Below are 13,011 nucleotides of genomic sequence, written 5' to 3'. Positions count from 1 at the left end.
CCTGGTTGAAAAAGACCAACTGTGGGCTTATCAAGAACTTACAGTAGACTTTTAGTCTCCCAACTGCTTACCATTAGTTGGCTTAATTTGTACTCTCATTAGCTTTCGTCTTATTTGATGGCCTTAAGTGTACATCTTTCGTTTCTCACTCTCTCACATTTTATTTTGCATTTTTGTGCTTAAAATTCTCAACTTTTATGTACTAATTAATAGTGGTGTTCACCACTTTGGATTGATAAATCAAGACCAAAGCAAAAGGCACCAACAACATTCCAATGACATGCACATACACCAGCATATATGTGCGCCTCAGCGAAATGACTCAGCCTCCAGTGGTTGCATCACTGCATCTTATTTTACAATTCTTTACAATTTATTTACTAATGCTGCACAGCATCCGGGAAAAGCATTTTGCTTTTCCCCCTGAACTCTATAAAGGGAAGCCAAAAGGCACAAGCAAAGCTAACGGATTCTAGCGCTTTGCCAATGTTTTTTCTTCTAGGTATTGATTGATACAAACCAAAAAAGAGGGGATAAGGCTTAGGCCTTCTAGTACATACATACTGCATTTCCACCTAGGATTCATCAAGCATTCTGTTTTGAAAAAACCTGTAATAGAATGCTAATGACTCTTGTTAATGCGAACAGAGTTCAGCCTTGTGCATTGGTCAATACCAGCAAGTAAGCCTCAGGTTGTAGTGCCTGTTCAGAAATGACTGTCTTTCTTGGACTTCATATGTTCTTCCGCATTTCTATTGGTCTTAACTGTAAATCACATGGATAATTAGGTAATTAGACTCCTATAGTGTCAAAGGCAACTCACATGGTGATGTCTCCTGTTTGAGCATGTTATGCACAGGGTGGGCCTTAGACTAAGTCTCTGCCTCGGAAAATTAAGACATCCCACACATCACACCAGTGAGTAACTGTGGGAAAATATAATAATTTGAGTGGTTGAAGCCAGACTCTTCTCCACCACGCAGTCCAAAATAGCTACTGAGACCATATAGCTAGAGAAATTGGAATCACAATCAAGCAAGCGTGCCTATAAAACTTTGTGTGGTCTTCAGGGCCATCCTTTCTACCAAGGCACCACCATACTGTTTGCCCATGAAGGCAAAACGTTAGGTAAATAGGTTAGGTAAATAGATGGTCTTAACTCGAGAAGCAGGCACAACGCATACTGATTTTAGAAATATTCCTACCTAAAAACTGACCACTGTGAGTTGTTTAAAATAATGCTTGTAGGTATTCTTAAGTTTGGACCAACCCTTATTTATGGTCGTAATGATCACAAAGTAAAGGAACAAGCAGTCGCCCAAGTAGCCAAATATTTAAGTAATGTTTTATTCAAGTATAGTGTGCTGCCTATTTACTGGGACATACTTAATTTAAACAGTGATTTGGTAAGCAAAATACAAATCTGAATTTGCTGCAAAAGTGTGGTGCATCCTTATCCACCAAAACAACAATTAGGGTCACTAGGAAATACCATCATGTGATGCTACCAAGGCACCGACCTTAAAGTTCTAAAAATTACCCTGCAAAGATGTTCTTGTTCCAGGAAGAGTGGCAAATCAGCAGAAAAGTTAAATATGAGACAGTCACCTGAAAACACCAAGGCTTCCAAATGAAGGAAAGCCTTTGGGCTAAACCATTGACAAAGAACAGTATCACCACCTTCATGCTCATGTTGATCATCGGAGTGGAGAATATGATAATCCAGTGGAAGTAGAATATCAAATGTAGCTGTAAAGGCAGGGGTAACTTCAGGCCGGGATTTATGGGGAGCCTTAAGATTTGTTTCCACAATATCCCCCCCAAAATAACTCAAAATGATATTTATCTTACAAATGGAATACCTCTATGCATTTATTAACAAGATTGCTTTCAGATTATTGCCTGATTTGTTTAAAAACAACATCCAGCAGAACAATAATCCAAGTGGTGCTGCAGGATGTGAGCACAGATTTACATACAATACAGATTTTCCAAACACTTGGAAAAAACATTTATAGTGCAAATAGATTTTCTCTGTGAGATTCTAAATGAACAAAAGATATGACAACTTGTATTCTTTAGAACCTTTATTCCCTTGTGTTTCTCATACAAAAGGCCCGCTCCAATTAGTTGTGTATTATATTTCCCTGTACGAAATATATATTTAAAAGTCAACCAATATCCAACGCTCAACTGATCCTCAGGAATAGTTGATAAAACAATAAATTCAATATTTTCCACCAACATAAAGGCAATGCAGCAACTAGGATTGCCATCAGGTCTATTAACTTGACGAAAAGATTGGATTCCCTCCTCTTCAGCACCAATACCAGAGGACACTTGGTGAGAAATGAACAGAAGACATAAAAAAAAGGAAAGCAACTTGACAACATGAAGCATCACATGTAGGACACTTTCGAACCAGTTCCTCCAGTTTGACTCTCAATGGCTCTCTGAGTACTGTGGATGAGGCATAAGAAAAGATCTTACGAACCACAAAAAGCAGGATGACAAAGAATTTCATCTGAAGAGATGATAGGTGAAAATTTGCTATGTATAGGTGAAGGAATCTGAGTTTTAGGTAGGGAGCTAAGAAGCTGCATTTCCTCTTGTAGCATAAAACAGATATAGCATTTTCTATCTAAACTCAGAGTATGTAAATTCTCGTGTACAAACTGAACTTTGTAAGAAATGTTGAAAATGACGGCATTGTGGGCATTTAGCTGTGTGATTGTCTCATTGTAAAATTAATTCGTAAAACAACTGTATGATATTTTGAGTATGAACAGAATCCACTCACCCAAAACTATTTTAATTCAAAACCAAGATCACTAATAAAAGTACCTCATCCACAAAGTAGTGAAAATATGGCAAGGATTGATTGGACTTCTAATGTGATGATGGCAGATAGGATAGGGAGGAGGCATCAATCAAAAGAAGAAACTAGAAAGACGCTAGTGGGTGAGGTTGTTATCTAACAATAACTTTCAATTAAGAAAACTGTGTCATTGGTTGACTTATGTTCCATTTTAGACTAACCTCTCCCTGGAGCACAGGATTCTGATATATCTTTAAAAAGGCTGGGTTTTTCACAGTGTGAACAAATTAAAAGTGTACTGGAAGAGAGCTGAAATGTACATTTCAGGTATCTTATTTATCATGGGCAAACACCTACATCTAAATGAGCCCTGCATTAGGATGACCAGTCTAGAGAAGCTGAAGTCCTGGACCTATGCCATGACCAGCAGTATCATTAAATTAATAGCCCACTGTAACGCTGCACTGGCAGATTTAATAGGCACTGTAGGACAGAGTCATTCAGACTTCTGATGCTGCCCTTAAATTCAACCTTTCTCAAATTAGGAAGTAATAGAAAGGACCAATCTACATTTTCAAATTTTTGGAGAGATTTTTAAAAGAGTCAAGCTAGATCTGCATCAGTGCCAACAGAAAAGTACTTTCCAAAGGAATTATAACAGCAAGGTCCGAAGATGCCAATGAGTGAAGTCTAACTCACCGGAAAGTATTGTTAAAGTTAAGATTAACTGAACAAAAAAAATGGACCAATAAGCTAAAGAAGTTGAAGTGAAAAACAAGTATTTGCGAGCAAAGATGCTCTGCTGAGGGAATGGTTTTATGGCTACATAGGACAGCGAGCAGGTCTAAGCAGCCTCTTATCTTTTGCTAGCTGCCTTGCATTCGATTTCCTTTCTATGCTATTGTGGTTCCCTGCTGAGACTCAGGAGACAGTAGCGAAATATTTCAAGCAGCCTTACCCACCTTCCATGTTGGGTGGGATATTCAGCTGCAGAGATTGTCTGAATGGGCGAGTCACAACTTTTCTAATCTAGGGTGATGTTGATGCACTTCCTTGACCTGGCAAAACTGACAGCCATATTTCTATTTATAGCACCCACTGGTTACTAAAATATGTTTCAACAGATCAGGATCATTATATGGGGTAAAAACGCCTTGAAATATATAGCAACCATAAATCGAAACAACCAAAAGGCAGAGATAGCCTAGAGTGAGTGCCCATTGCGGACTTCTGTGCGCTTCGTTCAGTCACAGTGTAGCTGCCTCTGGATACACTCAGCCTTTTACACTCCAAGACTGACAACCTCAGTTCCATTGAGCTTGTTGATTTTAACAACTAGTACTGAGGGTTTGCTTCTTAAAGCTCTCACATTTCGCACGTCCATGCACCAGATACTCATCTAGTACAGGTTTTTTTCTCTGCATTTTGGGGCACGTAGTTCTGATTTTATAATGTTAAGAACATGACTACAAGTCATAGAATGTAAAACAAATACCTGGACTATATGAACTACTCATGCCTGGACCTAGGAAGCCCAAGAGCAGCCTTCTTCACTTGATAGTTAGATTTCAACATAACTATAGGTAGATCTGTAATGGGATATTTTACTTACTTTTGTTGATGCATCCACATCTGCACCTCGTTGTAACAATTCTGTTACGATTTCCACGTGGCCTTCTTTGGAAGCAAGATGAAGTGCGTTCAGCCCATTCTGAAGGGAAAAAAAGATAATGTATTAATTCAATATAGTCATCAATTGTATGTTACTGATTACTGTTGATGTGACTTTATCAATGCAATTTCTGTGCAAGTTTGTATTGAGTCAACAAGCTTATATTCAATTTTGCTGACCAAGCATGTACTCTTTAATGCACTTCTTAACTCCACTTCGAGAACGGAAGCACCAAATCACCGGCATTGAATCTTTCCAGTTAATGAACAAGATAAAACCTTCTGTAAATATTCAAGTTTGTGGAAATGTAAATAAAATATGGTGTGAAAAAATGATGTTGGTTTTCCCTGCGTGCGGTTATCCCCAGATCTGATCTTCTCAATAGGTACTTCCACTAAGACAAAAGAGGCAGAGGTTCGGACAAACAAGTTCCAAGGAAAATGTGTTTAACGAGACTGTTTGACCAATGGGAGCTTAATGTCAACACCAAAGTAGAGATTGTGCAGGCACTACATATTCACAGCATCTTAGAAGTGCTCAGAAAGCAAATATTAAAGAAACAAAATTGTATAGGTTACGGAGGTGGATTGCTCCTGTGCATTTAACAGTACCACAACACTCCAGATGAAAGGCTGTTTTTGCTGCCCTAATAATTTTCCACCCCCTGGTCAATCTGCACCAAACTTTCCAAAAAGGACTACAGGACACAAATTTCAATTATGCCAAATGTGAAGCAGAATGGTTCAAAGGGACAGACAGAGGGGTCATAAAAGTATCTTTTTTTGCATAGGAAACCACCGACATGGATATTTCCACGAAAAAAAATCTCTAAAATATGAAAGGAACATAGAACTCTCTCATTCTGTGCAACTTCAGGTTTTGATACATTTTTGTAATGTATGAGAAAAACACAAAAATGTACCCATCCAGGGAGTATGAGTGAGCTATGCATACACACTAACCTATTACCCGAACATCAGAAAAAATAAAGTGAGTTCACTAGCCTTTAGGATTAGTGAAACTACCAATAGGGGAAGCGATTATGGCCACAACTTGGCGTGAGAACTTCACAGTCCAGTGCCATGCATGCAGAATGAAAGGATTACCATGCGAAGCAACAAAACACTGAAGTCTCCCGCTGCTTTATTAAGGAAGCGTGAAGTAGCGATCAAACTCAGGTTGCGACTCATACAGTATAAGATCCTCCATAGGGTCTATTTTGACAGGGAACGTCTACACAAGATGGGGAGGGTGGGAGACCCTGCATGTCTCAGATGCCGGGCAGAGCACGCCACATACATTCATACTCTCTGGGAATGCAATCACATTCAAACTTATTGGCACACGATCATGGGTGAACTGAACAAAATACTAGGGGCGAGCCTAGGGCTGGATGTGAAATTCTTACTCTTAGGTAGTCCCACAGATATTGACCTGCCACGCTATGGGCTCTTACTAGCCACTCTTGGGTTAGTGGTAGCCAAAAGGGACATAGCCAAGTATTGGGGGGCGCAACACCTTCCTACACTTACGGAGTGGAAATCCAATATGGATCTCTACATGGCTGCGGAGAAAGTGGTTTATAAAGCGAGGGGATGGCCTCGTAAATTCCGGAGAATTTGGTCCCCATGGCTGAAGTACTACGAGCTGGATCTAGCCGAAGAAGGGGAAGTCCTCGCTCTGTCTCCTGGGAGGTCAGGATCAGGCCCTTAATAACTGCCTTCTTACCTTATATCAGGAGCAAGGATTATGGGGGTTTAGACACATGTACTTACAGGTTGATAATGGTGATGTGAGTCTGTGTTTAGTATTGAAAAGCCTGCAACATTACTTATTGTGCATTGATGTAATTGTACGCTTGCTATTGATCACACTTCTTGCATTGACAACTTCTTTTCCCATCTGTAAATTTTGCTTTTCAGTGAAAAAAAATATAGTTAAAAAAAATAATAATGTCAGGAGAGGGTAGGCAGCCTGTCCTGAAGAGAGCCTGAGACCTGTGAAGGGCTATCGCTAGGGGCAGAAAAACCAAGACGAGACTAAGGGTTTTCATTACAATGGCTCCATGAGCTTTTTTGCACACATATGGTTTCTTTAATCTGTTTTAGAGAAAAGGACTTCCTCATTCTTAGGCACATTAACATACAAATTGTTTTGCCCAAGTCCAAAGCACCTCTGCGGAGCATTAGGGTATCCAGCCAGGTATGGAATGCAACATTCTATGGTAGAGGAGTAACCAGCTAAATTGTGTGCTATATCTTTATTTTGCAGTGGCTTAACTTTGCTCCTGCTCTATCTAATAGGTCTTACCACAAACACTGGTGATACACTAGCTTCTTCTAGCAATCCATGCTTTATATTCCAAATGTCCTATCCTAAGTCTCAGCACATATGTCTTCCTGTTTCTATAGGACTTGAATCGGATTAACACTTGTCCTTTATGTACCCTAAGTTCTATATTGAAGCATTGGTAAAACATTTCTTTTATCACACCGGGGTCTTGGTTAGCATAACTAAAACCTGCACTTTCCAACCCATCTCATTTGAAATAATTAGCATCTTGATGCTATCTATTCTATAAGATTATAGTAAAGTTTTCAAGTGCGGAAAAAATACCTTTTATCTCTGGTACTACTGCGTACTTAGCATTCTTTACCATTGTACATGATCTGATGAAAGGTCTCACTTTAGAATAACACTCTTCACACCTACAACATACCAAGAGTACCCTATACACATTGTCATGGGCGCTCTCAGATCTTCTTACTACAGCCAAATAACTTACTACATACCAATCTGCAACATTTACCGTACTATGCTGTAGTCAATCAAGATACTTCAATTCCCACCATTGTCGGTGTACTAAACCAGTAAGCTAAAGGACATCCTCTTATTGGCAAGCCTTAATGAATACATCTTTTAGGAGTTAGAATTTCTAATTTTTTCTATCCCTGCTTTGTAACCTCATTTGTTTAGACTAATTTTGAGGATCCCCCAAACTCATACTCTACATTAATTTCCTCATTTGGTAGGTCTCAAGGTGTAATAGTGGAATTAGGATCAACACACAAAACTACAGGGTACCTAGGTGCATTAGATGCTTCATGTATAACACACTAAACCTTCTCATAGTGGGGGAACCTCTACCCCAATCAGAGGTTCAGTGGTAAACATTTAGCAGATTCTATTTACTCCTGTCCTCCTTTCAATTCAGATCTGTGGTAAACTGCTAACTATTATAACCTGCTGTACTATCCACTGTGCTGCTGCATGTTAGCCATGATACTAAGCACTTAATGGTTGTCACTAGGTCTCTTCCCTTCATTGGTGCAATAGGTGCCCAAAACATTGTAGTAAGCTGAAAGTATTTCTTGTAAGCAACAGATGTCAATTTATGTGATGAAATTAACCCAAGTGCTATCCTCAATTTGGGATTATGCCAGTCATGTCCAAGCTTAGTGTTGATAGCATGTGGTCTTCTCTGCTCTAATGAACAACACCCATATCTCTATGCTCCCTCATCCAAACATATGGTTGTTTACTTTGTCTACCTTATTGAGGGGAAATACCCTATTGTTTAAGAATGCTTAAATCACATTTTTCTCCATCTTGCAAATATTTATCTACTGCTACACGATGATCAACATCATCGATTATATAGTTGTTCCCTACTACTCACTTTCTCCAGTGAGCCCCCAAGAACTAGTGATTCCTGCTTCCTGCGAGTATTTAACAGATTATTTCTTGCACAACTACCTACACTTTACCTTCACAATAATTAGTTTGATAACCCTTTCAATGTGGACTCTGATTCACACTGTAATTCCCCCTACTCAATGGTGAAATACTACGGGCCTCCAGATTAAGAAGCCCTACCAGTTTAGCTTTTGAGAAACAAAGTTCTAAATTACCTCATTTTCACCATTTTAAGTCAGTGTCTCTTCTGACATCTACAATCAATTTACTTACAACTTCCCATAACAAGTAAATACTCTTGTTTTTTAAAAATTTCTCCTTCCTTTAAAACTGTTAAATAACTTCCTTCACCATTCCATACGATAAACTCAACTGCTTCTTTGGATCTGTTTCCATATTGTCTTATTAACTGAGCAACTGGTCTGTTGGCACTGCTATTGTTGCCAACTCATGTGACTTCTTGCTCTGTTTCAGACATCTCTCCATCACAGCCAGGATGTATGCCTTTGCTCAAACCTGTTATTGCCTTGCTTACTTTGTCTTTCCTTATCCTTTTGTTACTTAGCATAGTATTATTCATTTGGGTTGCACCTTGTTCTGGGAGCTCTGAGTACATCAGATTAAATTCTCCAAAATCAATATGATGCTCAGTCCTCACATATTTAAACAGGATTTATAGTACTATTAGCCAAAAGCTGCTTCTAATTAAAGGACTTTCTGGCTCATTAACCTTTTTTTGCACCACAGTTGCTGTGCATTTTCATTTATCTGCCACCTGCAATAATCTTCTTGATTTTACCATCCAGTACCCCAGGAGGCAATTTTAATTCATTCAGCCCCAACAACTATTTATTAACCATACTCAGCACAGAAAATATGTTACTATTTGAAACCTTATGTACTTGGTCAAAATAGGTTATTTTGGTTTAAAAATTTAAAAACAGAGATATTTAATACTATTTAACGTCTGCAATCCAGTTAGATGTTTGATACATAAATACTGATAAGTTACACTAAAAGTATAACATTCACAAATTAAATGGTAAGTAATAAAAACATAAAACATCAAATCATTAATCAAGTCAAAATTCCTACCCCTTGCATTCGCCCATAATTGCTCTGATCTTCAGTGTTACCATCACAGATTTAGAGACAGCGAAGCTAATCAATGGGATATAGCCCATTTATACATTCTCAATTGGCAGTCTACAGTTATGATGACCTAATGACAATATAATACCTTTCATGTATTTCTTCCTAGAGGCCTTGAGGAGCTTAGAGAAAAAGACAAAAGTCCATCCAAGATTGGAGAGAAAAAGGATTGCAAGGGTGATAAAATACAGGCTTGCACCATAACCTTGTCCTTGGGAGAGCTCAGCATTTGTGAGACAATGTAAAACCTATAACATGCTTGCAGTTTTTGACAGGAGAGGCCGTGTTGAAATACCACTCCAGGCTAGGATGCTTTAAGTAAAAATGTGGCTTTGTTTTTTTCTTTTTTTAAATATTTTTTTTTTAGAAAAAATGTGGCTATGTTGAAGGTATATCTAACTGGGCTATCTCACTTTCTAACATAGCCACTTTTCATCTTGTAGAATGACAATATGGTATCAGAGTGCCTGAACATCTTACTATAACCAGTCTTTTCCAGAATAGCCTGCATATACCGCATTCGGAGGATAGGATTAAAAGTGTCCACTGCAAAAACATCTAGCAGAAAGGATCTGCTCAGGGTCAGCAAATCAATGTAACAATGCTGAACCCGCCCCCTCCCCCCCCCCCCCCCCCGAGCAAAAGAGGAACACATTCTATGTGTTCTCCTAGAAATGTACTGATGCAATGAGAAGGTATGGACCAATTTAGGTAAACCTAATACACGATGCAGAAATGAGTTTCCATCAAATTGCAGTCAGGTAGAACTGGCGTAAACACATTAATAGGCCCCACACAAGCTATACCCTCACTATTTGCCTTATAGATTCTAAGAATTGATGGACTATGCATGCACAGTGCCCTCCCTTCTTCCAAACGACAATATAGAACTACTATTCATTAATTCCTCTTAATCCTTTCTAGTCAATCTGAGGGGTCCTCAGTTTTAATTAGAGCCGAAGATGACACCCAACCAGAAAAGAATGAACTGTTTAGAGTGGCAGGCTATTAATCTTAACACATTTGGTCTTTAAGTTCTTAGATGCCAGACAAAGGTTTTAATGTGGCTAAATTTGTGTGTTTAAGTTAAGTCAATCTTTGACACTAGTTGCTTAAGCCCTAGCACTGTTCTTGACATTATCACAGCATCCTCTGGAAAAAGCAAGAGATAGCATTTTGTTGCTACAATCATAGGTGGAACAGAAAAAATGGTGACAAGTTCTCTCTCTGCTTCACTGATATGCAAAGAAAAAGAAAAGATGCTAAAACACACCCCTGCCTTACTCCTCTGGTCAACTTAAATGGCGTGGCGTCTACCCCCTTCATCAGATGAAGAACTGCTGACCATATGAGTGATGTAATATTTGAAGGAAATCCACCAGCCCTGATCCCACTCCCATTACTCTTAATATTTGCCATAACTTAAACCTCTCGGTAAGGTCAAACACAGTCAATAGGTCTATACATGCTAGCTGATCCCTTCATTTCCAGTATTAACATATTTGACAATTCAAATGTAAAGTTTTAGGCAGTGTTTTCTAGTTTCCAGCCTTTCTTGGAAGTCCAAATAAACCTTAGAAAGGGCTCCCATACTACTAGCCCATTCCAGTAGTCTGTACAACAGTACAAACTACTGGTACAAAAGGAGTCCAAAAGGAAGATCACCTATTAACAACTAGATGGATAGATAACATTTATTGCACAATTACTTAAAATCATTGCAATTATTACAAAAAAGTCAGTAAAAACTATTTTTTTAAAAAACATGTCAGTTTATACTCTTACAGCTCTTAAAAAGAATGATTTTAAATTCTTGATTACCCCTTTTTACGTATTTTTCTATACACACACACATATTTTTTATTATTTTAAAGGGCTACCTGGGTCATGTGCAAGGTGACTAAAGTTCTGGATGATCTTCCATAGGAAGCAAAGATTTTATTGCAGTCATAAATTTCACAAAGCAAGCGACCAATTGAACGGAGTCAACTTTCATGTACTCTCCCAAAGCGTCTTGGAATGTTTGTACATTGAGGATGTGCCAGATAGGACACAGCCCAAAAATTTGCAGTGAGCACAAATATTTGCAGATGCACAGTACATGAATTAATGTTTCCTCCCCTTTACTGCAGAAACGGCACTGAGTGCCAGTGTCTTCCTTGTACCTCTGACCATACTTGTATGCCATCAGTGGGATTAGACCAAATCGTAATCTCATTAATTGGTTTTTCATTGTTGGCTTGAGGGGGGATGTTAGGTAAAGAAGCAAGCACCCGCAGTCAAAGTTTTGACACCCAGCTGCCGTGACTCAGTTGTTTCAAGGCTAATGCATCACACTAAGCTATGTTTGGTTAGTAGTTATGCTGCCACACCTATAGGCAATGAGCTTGACCAAATTCCATGAGCTTCCAATACGTCTAGGCAGTGCGTTAAAAATGTGTGCCAGTTAGAGCCTGAGTTATTTATCAATGACCAAATATGACTCTTTAGGGTATGACCCCAGGATTGTTTGGCTTTCAGGCAATAGGCTACAAACTTAGCTTTTAAAATCCTCTATAGGTTTCCCTTCGATATGCCAAAAACCTTCCATTGCTTTTTGTCTTGTGACCATCATCACCTTGGTTTTTGCTATGTTTATTTTCAATGCGTTTGTCTTACAATATGATGTCAATGATGTAAAGAGCCTCTGGAGGCCCACCAGGGTTTGGTCAAGGAGTATCAGATCATCTGCGTATTGCATTGATTGCATTTTGATACCGGCAAGCTAGGGCGGGAATGCCCGAGGCGCTGACACCCACTCCGGTAGATCTCACAGGTACTAGTTAAAAAGTAATGAGGCCAATATGCATCCTTGCTTTAGACCCCTGTTGGTTTTGACAACTAGGATTTGCCTGATCCCTATTTTTTTGTATGGGTATAATAGTAATACTTTTAACACATAAGAATAGAGGGAGAGGTCAGGTCAGCGTATGTCCTCTCTAGTTAAACACTCACTCACAACAAGGGTACGTTAGCTTCACAGGGAAAGCAAATCAACAGTTTCCTAATTTTGAGATTAAAAGTCAAAGTCCAGATTATGGACGCCACAGATTTACTGTCAGAGTATGAGGAAAGACCATTGTTATGGAAGAGGAAGCCTCACATACATATTTGTGTCATGCTCATCCTTGGCAACCTCTCCCCACCCAGTAGCAAATACCACTAGACAGTAAATGAAAACTAGCGACCAGAGGTTTGAGGCAAGACAGTCCGCACTTATCAATCTATTCTATGGGAAGTCGGTGCTGGTGCAGGAAACCTAGGAGTACACCCCTCTCTACTCTATAATTGGAAGGATCCAAATAAACATAAAGCATTAAAGGTGTTCTGCACACAATAATACCGTTGAACTGAGTATAAAGCAGAGGGCAATCTTGATGTACACACACAAGAATTTCAGATTCCACGATGTAGCTTTTTCCAAGAAAAGTTCTTTATTGTGTTTTTACAAAGATAAAATCCAGTAGCCGACCCGTTTCATCATAAAGGGATTTTTTCAGGGCTCCTCTGTATGAAAAAGTCTTATTCCATTCCGAATTTCTTTAAAAATAATTTCTATCCCGTGGATATACAGTTAGTGTGATGTATTTCTGTCTTCTTACGGCTTGATAACCTGAAAGCTGTCAGCTCGTCA

At 38.9% G+C, this 13,011-nt stretch overlaps 1 protein-coding gene across 31 annotated transcripts in view; it reads right to left on the bottom strand.

Moving 5' to 3' along the window:
- The window catches only part of ANK3 (ankyrin 3), a 1,906,984-nt gene that overhangs the window by 787,118 nt on the left and 1,106,855 nt on the right, over nt 1-13,011 (bottom strand). For all 31 annotated transcript variants that reach the window (XM_085608804.1, XM_085608807.1, XM_085608799.1 and 28 more), the window contains one exon: nt 4,431-4,529. In XM_085608804.1, the coding sequence (XP_085464930.1) occupies nt 4,431-4,529 (99 nt within the window). The remainder of the gene's footprint in view (nt 1-4,430; nt 4,530-13,011) is intronic.

The sequence above is a fragment of the Triturus cristatus genome, chromosome 1_2, assembly GCF_964204655.1.
Source record: "Triturus cristatus chromosome 1_2, aTriCri1.1, whole genome shotgun sequence".
Taxonomy (NCBI): domain Eukaryota; kingdom Metazoa; phylum Chordata; class Amphibia; order Caudata; family Salamandridae; genus Triturus; species Triturus cristatus.
The sequence above is the reverse complement of the archived record's forward strand: the minus strand, read 5'-3'. Positions and strand labels throughout refer to the sequence as shown.